This window comes from Salvelinus sp. IW2-2015, linkage group LG23 (assembly GCF_002910315.2).
Source record: "Salvelinus sp. IW2-2015 linkage group LG23, ASM291031v2, whole genome shotgun sequence".
Lineage (NCBI taxonomy): Eukaryota > Metazoa > Chordata > Actinopteri > Salmoniformes > Salmonidae > Salvelinus > Salvelinus sp. IW2-2015.
This window is the reverse complement of record NC_036863.1, coordinates 38350117-38363222: the sequence shown is the minus strand read 5'-3', so window position 1 is coordinate 38363222 and position 13106 is coordinate 38350117. Positions and strand designations below refer to the sequence as shown.

Below are 13106 nucleotides of genomic sequence, written 5' to 3'. Positions count from 1 at the left end.
TGTAGAGACCAGGGTCTGGCCCCCCAACTCCATACTGGAGCCATTTTCCCCTGGGACCCCAACTCCATACTGGAGCCATCTCCCCCTGGGACCCCAACTCCTCCATACTGGAGCACATTTCTCCTGGGACCCCAACTCCATACTGGAGCCCTCTCCCCTGGTCCCAACTCCATACTGGAGCCATCTCCCTGGGACAAACTCCATACTGGAGCCATCTCCTGGGCCCCAACTCCATACTGGAGCCATCTCCCCCTGGGACCCCAACTCCATACTGGAGCCATCTCCCCCTGGGACCCCAACTCCATACTGGAGCCATTTCCCCCTGGGACCCCAACTCCATACTGGAGCCATTTCCCCCTGGTACCCCAGTACAGAAACATTAACTCATGCTCCGGAATGCGGTGTTGTTAGGCTTATCATCCAAAAACATGGTAAATCTCCTGTCATGGTAAATCTCCTGTCAGTGTTAAATCTCCCAGAGGCTCATCCTCAGTAGAACACACACAGATGAAAGTGTTCTAAGAACCCACTATTCTATTCCATAAAACAACCATTTGATGCAATAACAGTATTATAACATAACCTTGTAATTTCTCTCACTTTTTTACTACTGTAAGTCACTCTGGGTAAGAGTGTCTGCTAAATGACTAAAATGTAAAAGATGAGATGAGGAACCACGCTGTGTGGTGGTGACAGYATGTGCGGTCAGCTGCTTGAGGGTGTGTCTGGTATTTAGACGGGCACAGTTCCTTCTGCATCCAGTAGATGGTATACGTTTGTCTGTTCTAGAGTCAGAATCTTGAGGGCCGTCTTGTCTGTTCCTCTTATGCTCATACAGGCGTGTAAACACACCTACTGGCCAGTACAAATGTCAGACATAGGCATGGTGCACAAAAAGCAATGTACAACAATCTTATGGACAAGCAAGTGTGTGGATGGTCAACRCTTCCTTTAATACAGTGTATGTGTTCTTTTAGTACAGTGTGTTCCTGCCAGAACAGTGATGGGGTGTGTGTTATAGCGAGACTCAGAGAGTACAGCTGTGTTCCATCACAGTGAGGGTGTGTTACTGACTTTTGGCCTGTCTTCCAGGGCTGTYGGGTTGGTGTGTCTGCAGAGCTCAGGAGTTTCGCACTCGCGCACTCTCTCTCGCTCTCGCCGCGGCCCTAATGGCCTCTGAAAGAAGCCCACAGATCGATGCTCATCGTGGCTCTGATAAATGCAGCCATTGTCAGGCTTTACTCTAAAAGCTGGGGGAGTTTGGTTATGGAGGATCAGGTTATCACTGCTGGCTCCTCCCCTCTTTGTTCCCAGCCTGTCTTGTGCTTTATAGTGCTGCTCAGTTGTGGCTGGCAGGGCAGAAGTCAAACAGTTGCTTTGTGGTGGTAATAATGATGCAGTTTCTTCAATAGATGTTCGGATAGACATTCTGTTTTTGAAAAAGGTATAGGTTCCGTGATGAAACATTACAATGATTGTGAAATAATTAGCTCAGTCTGTTTAAATGTGCAACTCTGCATTTAGGACTATCTGGTGTCATGACAGATCCATGTTGAGATGTTTTCCCTCTCCTATCCAATTAGATTTAGGTATGCGTCTAAATAAAGAGTTGCARCTTAAGCGCTCTAGAAACAGGCTGTAGTGCAGTTTACTGTAACCTGCACGTGGAGCTCAGTTTTCTGATCCGGAGGCAGTCTTGGTGTGTTTGTTCACTCTCTGTTATTAATTGGTTTGTGTATGGAGACAGAGCAGGTAAGAATGAACATCTTCAACCATGCTTTGTTCACTCAGACAGACACCATTAATTATTTTATGTGCTCAGCACCATCCCCACTCATCTGGTTTCCTTTGTCTGTAAAAAGATTTAAAAAAGATTCTCCCTGCCATCCTTTGAAACCACAGGCCGAGACCGAGCACATGACCACCCTGCCTGACAGACCTGGCTGTGTCCTCTGTTGAATGAACTCCACAGTGAATAAGTGGCCCAAGACATCATGGCTCCTCTGAAAATACCTGCAGTGGTTCTACTTGGGATATTCTCCCTCGTTGTGGGACGAGATAGTGAGTCAACCTAGAGGGAGGGATTAAGGGCAGGTTGGAGGACCTAAGGCTCCAGAGTGAGAAAGCAGGAGAGGAGTGACTATAGGGGTCCCAGCTTGGCTGAGGCTGGCCASAGCTCCACAAGGGGTCATTTTTCACGACGTGAGTAGAAGAGATTTGAGAAGTGTGTTGAAACAAAGGGCTAAAGAGCGGGCTTGCCAAAAGGAACTGACACACAGGAAATGACATTGCTATAGATTTCTTGACAGGGCCTTCAGAGCTCTTCAGACAAGAGGAACTGTAATCGTGGAAATGAGCTGCACAGCGCTCTATTCTTGGCTTTTATTTTGCTCTCAGTGCTTGGGTGGATGTTGGTCTTAGGAGGAGAGGAGTTTCAGTGTTTCATCTTGATCAGCTGGCTGCCTCAGGCAAGGCCAAGGCTGACTGCACACTGTGTTCCTGCTGGAGGGTTCGGTGGATGACAGCCATGCAGGGGACAAATTTTGAGGTGGCAATCTAACTGGATGAGTCCAATGGAATGAGAGATGGAAGGTTCATTGTGTATACCAGTGTACAATCTGCCATGCTTGCATATTAGGCTCATCGGAGTGGGGAATATACATTCCCTCCAAAGGTGTAGGGGGCCATGTAGTCCATAGAACTGTAATGATATTTTTATGATATACTCTTTGTCCTACTTGGAATTACACCTATGCAGGTGTGTGTGAAGTCACACTAGCTAGGTTTCCATCCAATTGGCGACAGATTTTCATGCAAATATTCAAAAATCCGCATAAAAACAATATGGATTTTTTTTCTCCCACCAGAGATGTTTCCATCMAATTGACTTGTTGCAGATAAATGTTTGCGTTGTATAGCGAGTGTGCCCACTCTGGTAGTGGCACKTGTGCTCTAGCCACCAGYGCTATCTGTTAGCTAGAGACTGTTAGCCACCAGCACTGGAGACTGTTAGCCACCAGCGCTAGAGACTGTTAGCCACCAGCGCTAGAGACTGTTAGCCACCAGCGCTAGAGACTGTTAGCCACCAGCGCTATCTGTTAGCCAGAGACTGTTAGCCACCGCGTCGTTAGCTAGAGACCACCTATAGCTTTCATGATGACATTATTATGGACAAAAGAGAGATTATTTTTATTTAACGGCAGCCAAGCATCGATGATCATGTCACCAGAATAAGAACCTCGATATTTATTGGAAAGGAGCATCAAGTTCATCACCTTGCACTTTCACCACCCTGTGAAGTTCACGTTTATTTCATCTGTAGCCTAATAAACTGCATRCTTTCCCGACCAGTTGTAGTGGGACGACGACACATTTCATCACGTGACTCCAAATTTACTTTGATATTCCTCAAAGAAATCCAAATGTAATTTTTTTCTTCTTTTTATATCCCAGTGTAAACTAGTGGTATTTTAGGCACTGCTCTCTAAGGGTGGGCAGATGCTAGCGTTTTTTCCCCCCCTCCCTTTATCTACTCCTCCCTCCACCTCTCCCTATAACAAGCCCAGCACTGCAGTCGCCGCTCCTTTAACAAGGTGGCACTGTTGTTGAGCTGCTGGGCTAGAGTCGGCACAGCCTCAAAGGGCGACAGGACCGGAGAGCTTTTCCCCCTCTAACAGGAGATGACTGTGAGTTGGCCCAGTAGGCACAGGAGATAGGATCCGTTGGCTTCTTCTCACTGCTGCCACTAGTGTCATAAACCTGTGTGTAGCCTGCACTGCTGCTGCCTGTACCACTCCACCCCTGTCGCTGCTGCTCTCCCTCCCTCTGATCCGAGTGGGCAGAGTGGGATGGAAGCCCTCGCTGGAAGCCTGTTCGTGGAAATGCTCTTTGCCGTTGTTAGCGCTGTAGCTCCGTGCTGGTGACAACAAAATGCCGTTGAAATGGAAAAGCGGTTCTCCTGTCAGCTGGAAATTCCCAGTGCCAGTTCTTAAGACATCCAGGTCCTCACCGCTCTCTCCTGCCTACATGTGAGTAAAGACAGAAATGGCAATCACATCTTAATAAATAACCATTTGTTATGCACATCATGCTGTGGTGGTGGTGTATTTTCTGCTTTCTTTTTCAGTTGTTGTGTCCCCCTCTCTCATTGCAGCCTAATTGGGCGGAATATGATGGGAGCATTGTTGCGTGTCGAGAGCGGTCGATTTAATACCCTCCTTTGTGCCTGGCCAACTAGCGGAACACTGTCCTCTAGAGCAGTGTGGCTCATTATCCATGGCCGTGGCCCATTTAGTTTTTTCAGGGGCTAGGACCACGTCCGCCACCCTCCGCCCTCCTTGGGGCTGTGTTTATCCGCCTGCAAAGACTGCTGGCCGCCACAGCAAGCTTGGGAGGAGGCTGCATGCCTTTGTCAGGGCGTCTGGCGCACCCTGGTTTAGGAGTTATTGTCGTCTGCTGCTGCTGCTTCTCTGGATGGGGGAGGGCAGAATAGGGAAGGTGCATCCAGGCTCTCCTCTTTCCATCTCCCCCTTCTGTGTGAGAGATGCCCCCCTATCATGCCCTCTGTCAGTCACCCTGCTAGGCTAGCTGAACGTAAATGGTGGGGATCCGGTTATCTCCTCACTAGTGAACACCTGGCTTAATTTGGTTTGGAGGACTGGCATCCTCAGGAGCAAAGACCATATCAATGCTGCCAATTCTGGCTAGTGTCAAGTGAAAACTCACATTGGTACATTGCTTCGTGCTTCAGGCTAGATTGAAAGGCTCATGGTTGTTGATGAATGTGTGTGATTTTTGGCTTCATTTTATCAGAATATTTCRAATGGAATTTCAGGCTCTGTTTGTAGTTCTTTATAGCAAGAAGAATTGAGACGGTCTCCATATGCTTTACCATACAGTAGATAGATCAATTATATTAGATATTGGAAGGTATCATTCATTGCTGCTTATTACCATAAAATGTCTCAATTCTGAATGAGGWATGTAGCCTACATGACTAGCAAAGCACATCATGAGTTAACCTTCCCTTTCTATAACCAGAGAGATGCCTTCTGAGTGGATGCATACTGTACCTTTTGTTGAAATTCCAGTTGTCCATGCCCTGTTTGAGTAAACTCCCTTAAGTAAACATACGCATGGAATGTATGAATTTTCCCATCCACACATTATATTAACATATAGAACACTGAGAAATTCCCACAGTACCCAAAATTCTGAATATACCTTTAGTGTTCAGTGTTTGAGGTAAATGGCATGGCAGGTAAATCTGTAAAAGAACATTGTATTAAGGCTAAATGTGCACAGTTTTACAGTTACATCAATTCTCTGCCTGAGATATGTTCAGGATAATCATTCCAGAACATAAATGACAGCATGGGAAAAATTYATTTTCAATTAGTCAATTTCAACATTTTCTTCAATAAACTTCTGCCATAACTGTGTCCGTAATTGTATATAAAACAGTTTATTTCCTGAATTGATTTGAATTGAGATGGACTTGACCCCAGTCCTGATGGGGTGTTGCTTATAAGCTTAAATTAAGCTGAAGCCACCAATTCTCACATGATATATTTAGGTTCTCAATCATCATTAAAGTACAGGCCTAGGCTAGGGCTATAAACCAACATATTTTACCATTGCATATAGCTCTTTGTYTCTTCCGTTAGGACAGCAAAATAGYCTTTCCCCTGTAAAAATGACWAACAAAAAGAGTGGAACTGTAACATTTAATACTGAGCCATGCCCTGCCCAGCCCGACCCAGCTGCTATTTGGACTTTTATACGTTGTGTGATGTGTTTTTAGATGGCCTGATGTGACGTTAGCCCTCTCATTATAGGTTCCTCTGTGGTTCCTCCATGTAGCCTACTGTAACGGAGCGGAATGGCCTCCATCTGTGTGCGTAGCTTCTCCCCTTTCTCTRGATATGGCCGTTTTCAACATGGAGAGAGCAGCATGTGTGGATGTCTGTATGCTAACATATAACCAGAGAKCCAGGGACAGGGTGGTATTTTAGGAGGAGTTGGTGTGTATTAATGTGTGATTGTGTGTTAGCTGGAGATTATTATGGAGCCTGGTCTGTGTGTTTGTCTGCAGTGATCTCACTCAGGCCTAAATATAGCCTCTGCCTGTGGTGCAGATTTCATGCTTGGGAGGAATGGCAAAGGTGCACTGCCCGGAAGCCCTGAAATAACTGGAAGTTCAATGGGAATTCAAGGCAATTCCAAGTCCTTAACAGTTCATTTCATCCTCGCCTCAAGGACACTGGTAAAACCAGCAATGATATTCAGTTGTTTACGCTTGCACTATAATTCTTAAACATTTCSCCATCTGTATTCCTCAGCCAATGTCCATAGGATTGTTCGGCCCCCGTGTTAACCACTGAACGACAAGGCCATAAGACGAATTAGTATAAGCTGTACGATCTGCTCAGGAAATGACATCATAGGCCTAACGTTTCATTACTAGGCCTAATTATAAGGTGATTGACAAGAAATTAAACAGAAGTGGATTTATTTTTCATGGTGTGTGGAGAAGCACAACACCCTGATTTCCTGGTTAGGAAATAGCCCTGTATAATAGCATCCGAGGGAAAATAGTTATTTAAGAAAAATAGTAAATAAACCAATCTAAAACTAGATAGAAAGTATGTATATCAAATAGCTGCCCTTTTTCTGGCCCACGTTGATTTTGACAAACAAAAAAATCTGTTCGGCCCTCCACTGCATTTACATGAATGTTGTATCTAGGGGAGTGTGTATCTACCCTGGCAGGTACAGCAATGCTATAGGGCCCCCCAGGCCCCAGTCCACTGTGATAGGCAGCTAAACCCAATAGTACCACATTTTCTCCTGGTTTGACCTGTTTGATTGTCCAATGTTTTCCACAACACTCCAATACTCATCAAGCCTACATGTTCTGTGCCCCCTGCCTGTCAATTCAGTACGGTTATACAATGGGAACAGCACATCCTCAAAAACCCAATATAAATGTGATTACACAATACTCAGGATCTTCAACACAAAAGTAATAATGCTTGAATGGTTTCTCTAAATTTCAGAGTCCTTGCTCTCTCTCCCCCTGACAGTGTTTTCTAATGAATCATACCTTTGTGTTCACAAAACGGCCACAATTAACCTTTTCTACAGAAATATAAATAGAAGGCTGGCTGAAGTTCGAATGTCTTATCTATGTGAATGGATATAGGCCTGTGCAGGTGGGGGAGATCGGAGAGGGTGGGTATTTTATTGGCGTTGGTAAGTCTCTTAATAGAATTGGCCTTTTACGAGAAAATGTTGTCAAACGCATGCAGCACCGTCTGCCGCTGAGACAGTCAGTGGAGAATATATGCCGCTGTGTGTTTTGTGTGGCTCCTGCTCATAAACTGTACTCACCCCCAAGGTTTATTTATGTTCCACACCGCTCAGATAGGATGGCAGCTCTGTGTCTTCATTAGCATATCTATCTCCCTGACTTTTTAAATTATGAAAGCCAAAATCTGCTGATAATACTGCTGGATGAATGCTGGAGGACTTAGTGTTTCACAGGAAGCACATTTGGTGCATGATGTGGTGACTCATATTGCGTGACTGAAAAACCTCAGGAAGTCTGTTCTCCTTCATATCAGAAATGTCAATTGTCTTTGCATAATCCTTCTCAATAGATACTCACCAACCTTCACTCAAATTGCATGTAGTGAAATGATATAGCAGGTGATGATACCAGAGGGTTGCATGATCAATCAAACAGTGTTTGTAGCTGCTATGTCGTCTTAACAATGGAGTGGCATCTGTTTGTGGTCTAAATGAGCCCTCCTATTAGTAAGAGTGTCTGCTGTTTATATTACATCATAGCTACTTTTGTCTAAGTGAAAAATTCGGAGCGACTTCAAAGCTGGTATTGTAATGCACGTAACATTTTTTGTAAATTAATCAATGTTGTTTTTGTCTTCATTCGAGTGCTTGGTGCTTTCTTTGCATATGGATACAAACACTAACAGCCGTCAACCATTTATTCTCTTCTAGTCAGCAACGTCCTGGTTTTAAAGGTAGTTGGATAAAAAAGTGAAAAGACACCTTTCTGTTTGATCTGGCCGCTCCCTCAAAGCTTAATTAAGAGGCGACCGTCGGGTCCAACAAAGTTAAAAGGGATGTTGGGTAATCAAAGACTGGGATGTGCTAAGTTCTTCAGTGAATCTCATTCGCAGGGAGCAGAAGGTCTGGCACGACATGAAATCACATMACAGCTGCTTCTCTCACCAGTACCTGGAACATGCTGTAGTTCATCATTATGAATGATTGAAAAAATRTGTTATGTTGATTCTCTATTTTGGGTACATTGCTGCTCGTTTCTCTCACCTGTCTGAAACAAAGTCCTGGTTTTATAAAGCGGTGCACTGTCTGCCTCTGTAACGTTGATACAGTAGAGGAGAATGGAGGTTATTTGAGTTTCCCAGGGTCTTTTTCCATCCTTTGTGGTACTGTTGGACTGTGAGTCATATGGCACAGGATGACACAGGCAGGGTTTMATTGTTGGCTTTTTCCATCATGAGGTGCAGCCCAGGTAGCAAATGGTATCATTTGTTTTTTCCTGTAAAGCACATTACGTTGCGTTCCWTGTCTGTTGGATAATGAACGCTTGATTTGATTTGCGCCTGTTTTGGTGTTTGGGGGGAACCATGCTCAAACTACAGCATTGTTAAACTCAACTTGCAGCTTTGGTTGGTGTGGAATGCTGCACAGTATCGAGCCATTTAATTATACTGATAACCAGCTCCCTGGGGGAGACAATTAGCCATCTTTTGTTGGTGTTTGTGGTGGTAGTGGTGTTGTGTGTTTCTTTGTTGCAGTTCTGTAAAGGGATTGTCTCTATTTTGATATTCTAAGGCCCTATTCCCACTAAGAGATATGAAGGAGAGTCTGAGGAGCGGGGTGSCGAAAGAGATWTCTAGTTTTAAATTCACATTGCATCCTTGCCTTACCTGTCGTTGTCGCTGGCAACGTGACATTCTTGGTCAGCAGCTCTAAATGACCGTAAATATCACAGTAGCCACTAGCCAGCAAGCACAAACTATTCAACAATGACAGTTTCTTCTGAAACATATTACACTAAGCTATTGAATAATGCAACCAAATCATATTACACTCTTGAATAAAGCAATAATTCACAAGCATGTGCAGACAATTGAAGGGTTTATTTTCTCATCTGTAGGCTACACTCATTAYATTTTAGCTTCAAGACAAAAGCGCAGAGTTGCTGAAAGCAAGTCTTCATCAAGTAACGTAATCCTATCAAAAATGAACGATTGACCCTCTCATACAAATKTAAAAGTACAGTAGGTCTACCTTAGAACATTGCAACAAACCAGGCTTCATTTTTTWAATCAATATCATGCAAATCATTACATGTGGTAAGTTTCGCGTTTTAATGTCACGTGCACAAGTACAGTGAAATGCCTTTCTTGCAGCGGCGTATATCGTGAGTGTGTGTGTAGATTAAGTATAAAAGAGTCAGTATAAATGTGTGTGCGTGTTATGCGTGTGTGTGTGTTGGAGTGCGTGAGTGTGTAGGGTCCTGTGAGTGCATAGAGACTAGTGCTGAGCGATCAGTGCTTTTWGATTTTTTGGGGGGTTCGGTTCAAAAAGAATCACGGTTTTTGGTTTCGATTATCTTAAAACACTAAAGGGACTATGCATTATGTGGGTTGAATGCTGTAACAACACACAATAAAACAAGTCCCATGATGGTCGTGGCTGCCCATTACTGCTTATCACTTATTAACCATCATTTATTCACTTAGCTGTAATACAGTATTTCAGTTGTTGTGTATGTTACGTTTGTTTTATTTGATTACTTTATGATTTAATTCCAAGTCATCTCATCTTTATAGAGCTGCTGCCTATGCGCTCTGACAAAATTCCTATTTTGTAGTTCTCAAGTAAATAAGGAATATTTTTATGACTGCTGAATACCAACTATTAATCACTTAGATCRTGTATTTTCAGCTAGAGAWGGCTCTCTATATCACCGGACGATCGCGCATTCTTCTCTCTTCTGTAGCAGGCGTAAAAGAAACAAAGACCGGTCAARTAGATGCGCAAAGGATTATGGYCATTGTAGTTTATTACTGCTAAACTGAGTAGAATGTTGGCCTTTTGGAAACAACTCCCTACCTACTATGTCACACAGTTCAAGCTGGGTCTGATTTATCTCTAGAGAAACTGGGATGTGCGCATTGAGCTCACTCCCTCCCAAAAAAGAAAATGGAATTCAAATAATTGAATGAAGTTGGTCAATTAGATAAATCATAACAAAAAAAGGCAGCACCAGGATACAGTTGACCAGACTGAAGCATAGACTAACATGGGCTTCCATATAAAACAGCTTGTTGCAGTGAATTCACTTATAACAGTTGTGACTGAAAACGTGGGTATAAGTGAATTCACTGCAACGAGCTGTTTGATATGGAWGCTCATACCCGCCATAAAACATATAAAGTGCCTCATGATTTGTCAACGTGCACAATTAGTCTGTGCTTCAGTCTGGTCAACTGTAGCCTACTGATAACAACCACAGCTGCAGGTAGTCTAGAGAAGCCTGGCCAGGGAAAACGCAAGGTCATGTTTTAATAGCCTAAGCTATGTATTTATGGCCTAAAATAGGCAGTTATTTTGGTTTATATTCAAACTTTGTGGTGGCCTTTTTAAACAGATATATTTTTATGGCAATTCTTTTTTTTATTACGCTAAATAGATTTCAGCGGGGGCACGGAGATCGACCTTAGGGGTTAATCCAAAATGATTGACTGGAAGTATTCAATCGACAACATTCTGATAACTGTATGAGTATATACAATGCAACCCTGCATGCAGCAAGCTCAGCCCTGTTGGTTTCACTGTCCAATCGAAATGGTCTCTTTTCTCTGTGTAAAGGGGTCGCAAGTAGCCTAGTGGTTAGAGCGTTGGGTCAGTGWCCGAAAGGTTGCTCGATCGAATCMCCGAGCTGACAAGGCAAAATGTATGTCGTTCTGCAACCTGACCAAGGCAGTTAACCCACTCTAGGCTGTCATTGTAAATAAAAATGTGTTCTTAACTGACTTACCTAGTAAAATAAAAATAAATTATTAAAAGGGTTTTAATGTTTTCATCCTCAGTAGGGCCAGGAGTTAAAAAAAAAACATATGACCTGATTAGACAAAGAATCTGGTCCCATCATAGCCCATATAATTTTTTTTACAGTGATTTATTACTATGTCATACGCTACAACTAGGGTCCGAAGTTGGTTAGGTTAGCCTACTACCAGACCAGGAAAACTATGGTGCCCCCCGGAAAACAATTCCCCACCCACCACTCTGAGACCTGTGGTGCCACCTCTGAAATCACCACACAATGTTACAAATRAAAAACATCTATTTGTATGATCTGCATTTGACATTTTTAGTTTTTGTTTGTGGAGATGGGCTTCCATAGTTGTATGTGGCTCAGTGCAGCTGGCAGCTACTGCAACATTTTCAGAATGTAACAGCCTGTTACTGCAATTTCAGGTATAAACTCAATAAAATGAGTCTCAAATATTAGGAAAATATCTAAACATTTAAGTTGTTTTAAAAACATTGCTCTGCTATTAGCATTTATACTGTAGGAGTGTTGGCTCAACGAGACTATTCTGTTTACACTGCCCTGCTTCAAGGGGGGCGACTGTTAGCCGAGTGTCGACACGTAGCAAGTACTCATGTTTACATTTGAGTAATATGTGTAGCCGACGGTATTTTTACGAAAAGTGTAGTAAGTGTGAAGAGGCTCTTAATTCTAATGATTGTCTCACCAACAGGAAGTGTAGAAATGGCCTACCAAACATTTAGTTTGAAGAATGAGCGTCTGTCAATTTGTTTTATTTCCTCATTGTAGATGTAGGTTCCCATTAAGTAGTTAGATAGTTCGACAACTTCCTGTTTCCCTGCCATTGCTCCTGTAGGTTTAGTTTTAATCCAATACTATCCCACTTCTAAAAAAAATGTATCCCTCAAACAGATGTGTGAATGAGAGGAAATAGACACTGTTCACTAACAGCCATTTGATAAAAAGTCTGCTGCTCTTAAAGGCCCAGTGCAGTCAAAAATTAGATTTCCAGTGTTTTTATATATAGTCTTTCCACACTGAGGTTTTGGATATTTCCTATTTTTTGCCAGTGTGCGGATTTCCATCTTTCTAAGCACGCTGAGGTTGGAATAATACTGTGAATATGATGATAATGCCCTTTTAGTGTWRGAGCTGTTTGAAAAGACTGCCTGAAATKTCAGCCTGTTTTGGTAGGATAGAGAGCGAAGGACAACCCAGCCAGCCTAATCCGGATGACGCTGGGCCAATTGTGAGCCGCCTCATGGGTCTCCCGGTTGCGGCCGGCTGCGTCACAGCCAGTGATCAAACCCAGATCTGTAGTGACGCCTCTGGCACTGCGATGCAGTGCCTTTGACCGCTAAACCACTCGGGAGGCTTGGGATAGAGGTTTTACCTGCCTGGTGACAAATTAGTTAATAGGCCAATAAGAAAGAGTTCCAAACCACTTTGCCAATAACATTTARTTTTCAGTTTCCCTCTCCCCACTCAGACCATGCTCAGACAGTCCTAGCAGAATTCTCACTTGAGAAATTGCTCTAGATAAGAAGCTACTTTAGTTTTCAATTAAAATGATCAAAAATAAACTATCACAGTAAGGTACTTAARTAATTGTTACCCAGAAATGATTAGCTATTGAGATAATAACATTCTGCATTGGGCCTTTAAGATGCAAGTTTTCATTATAGTCATCATCCAATTTACAAAAGCAATTAAGACGCATCGCACGCCTACCCCCATCCAATTTAACCAATTTAATTAATTATTCCCTGATGTATTTCTAAGAAATGGTTCACGGTCTCCATTCCATAAAGCATATGATTCTTGGCATGTTTAAGCATCTTGTTAATAACAAATTAAACTGCCATCCACCACCCACACACACACACAGCAGAAGATTTGATATAGGCCTAACTGACTTTTGTGTATTTATTTGTGTGAAAAATTTGTGTAGCCTAGTCGGTGCATATTTGTAGTCGCATACGGACGTGTT

At 43.0% G+C, this 13106-nt stretch overlaps 1 protein-coding gene across 6 annotated transcripts in view; it reads left to right on the top strand.

The window, feature by feature from the left end:
• klhl13 (kelch-like family member 13) overlaps positions 1 to 13106 on the top strand; it is a 92860-nt gene that overhangs the window by 34424 nt on the left and 45330 nt on the right. Inside the window, exon 1 of one of the 6 annotated variants that reach the window (XM_023968389.2) lies at positions 3590 to 4028. The exons of the other annotated variants lie outside the window; for them this stretch is intronic. Within the exon in view, the coding sequence (XP_023824157.1) occupies positions 3931 to 4028 (98 nt within the window). The 5' untranslated portion in view covers positions 3590 to 3930. Of the gene's footprint in view, positions 1 to 3589; positions 4029 to 13106 lie in introns of those variants that run through there. 6 annotated transcript variants of the gene reach the window in all.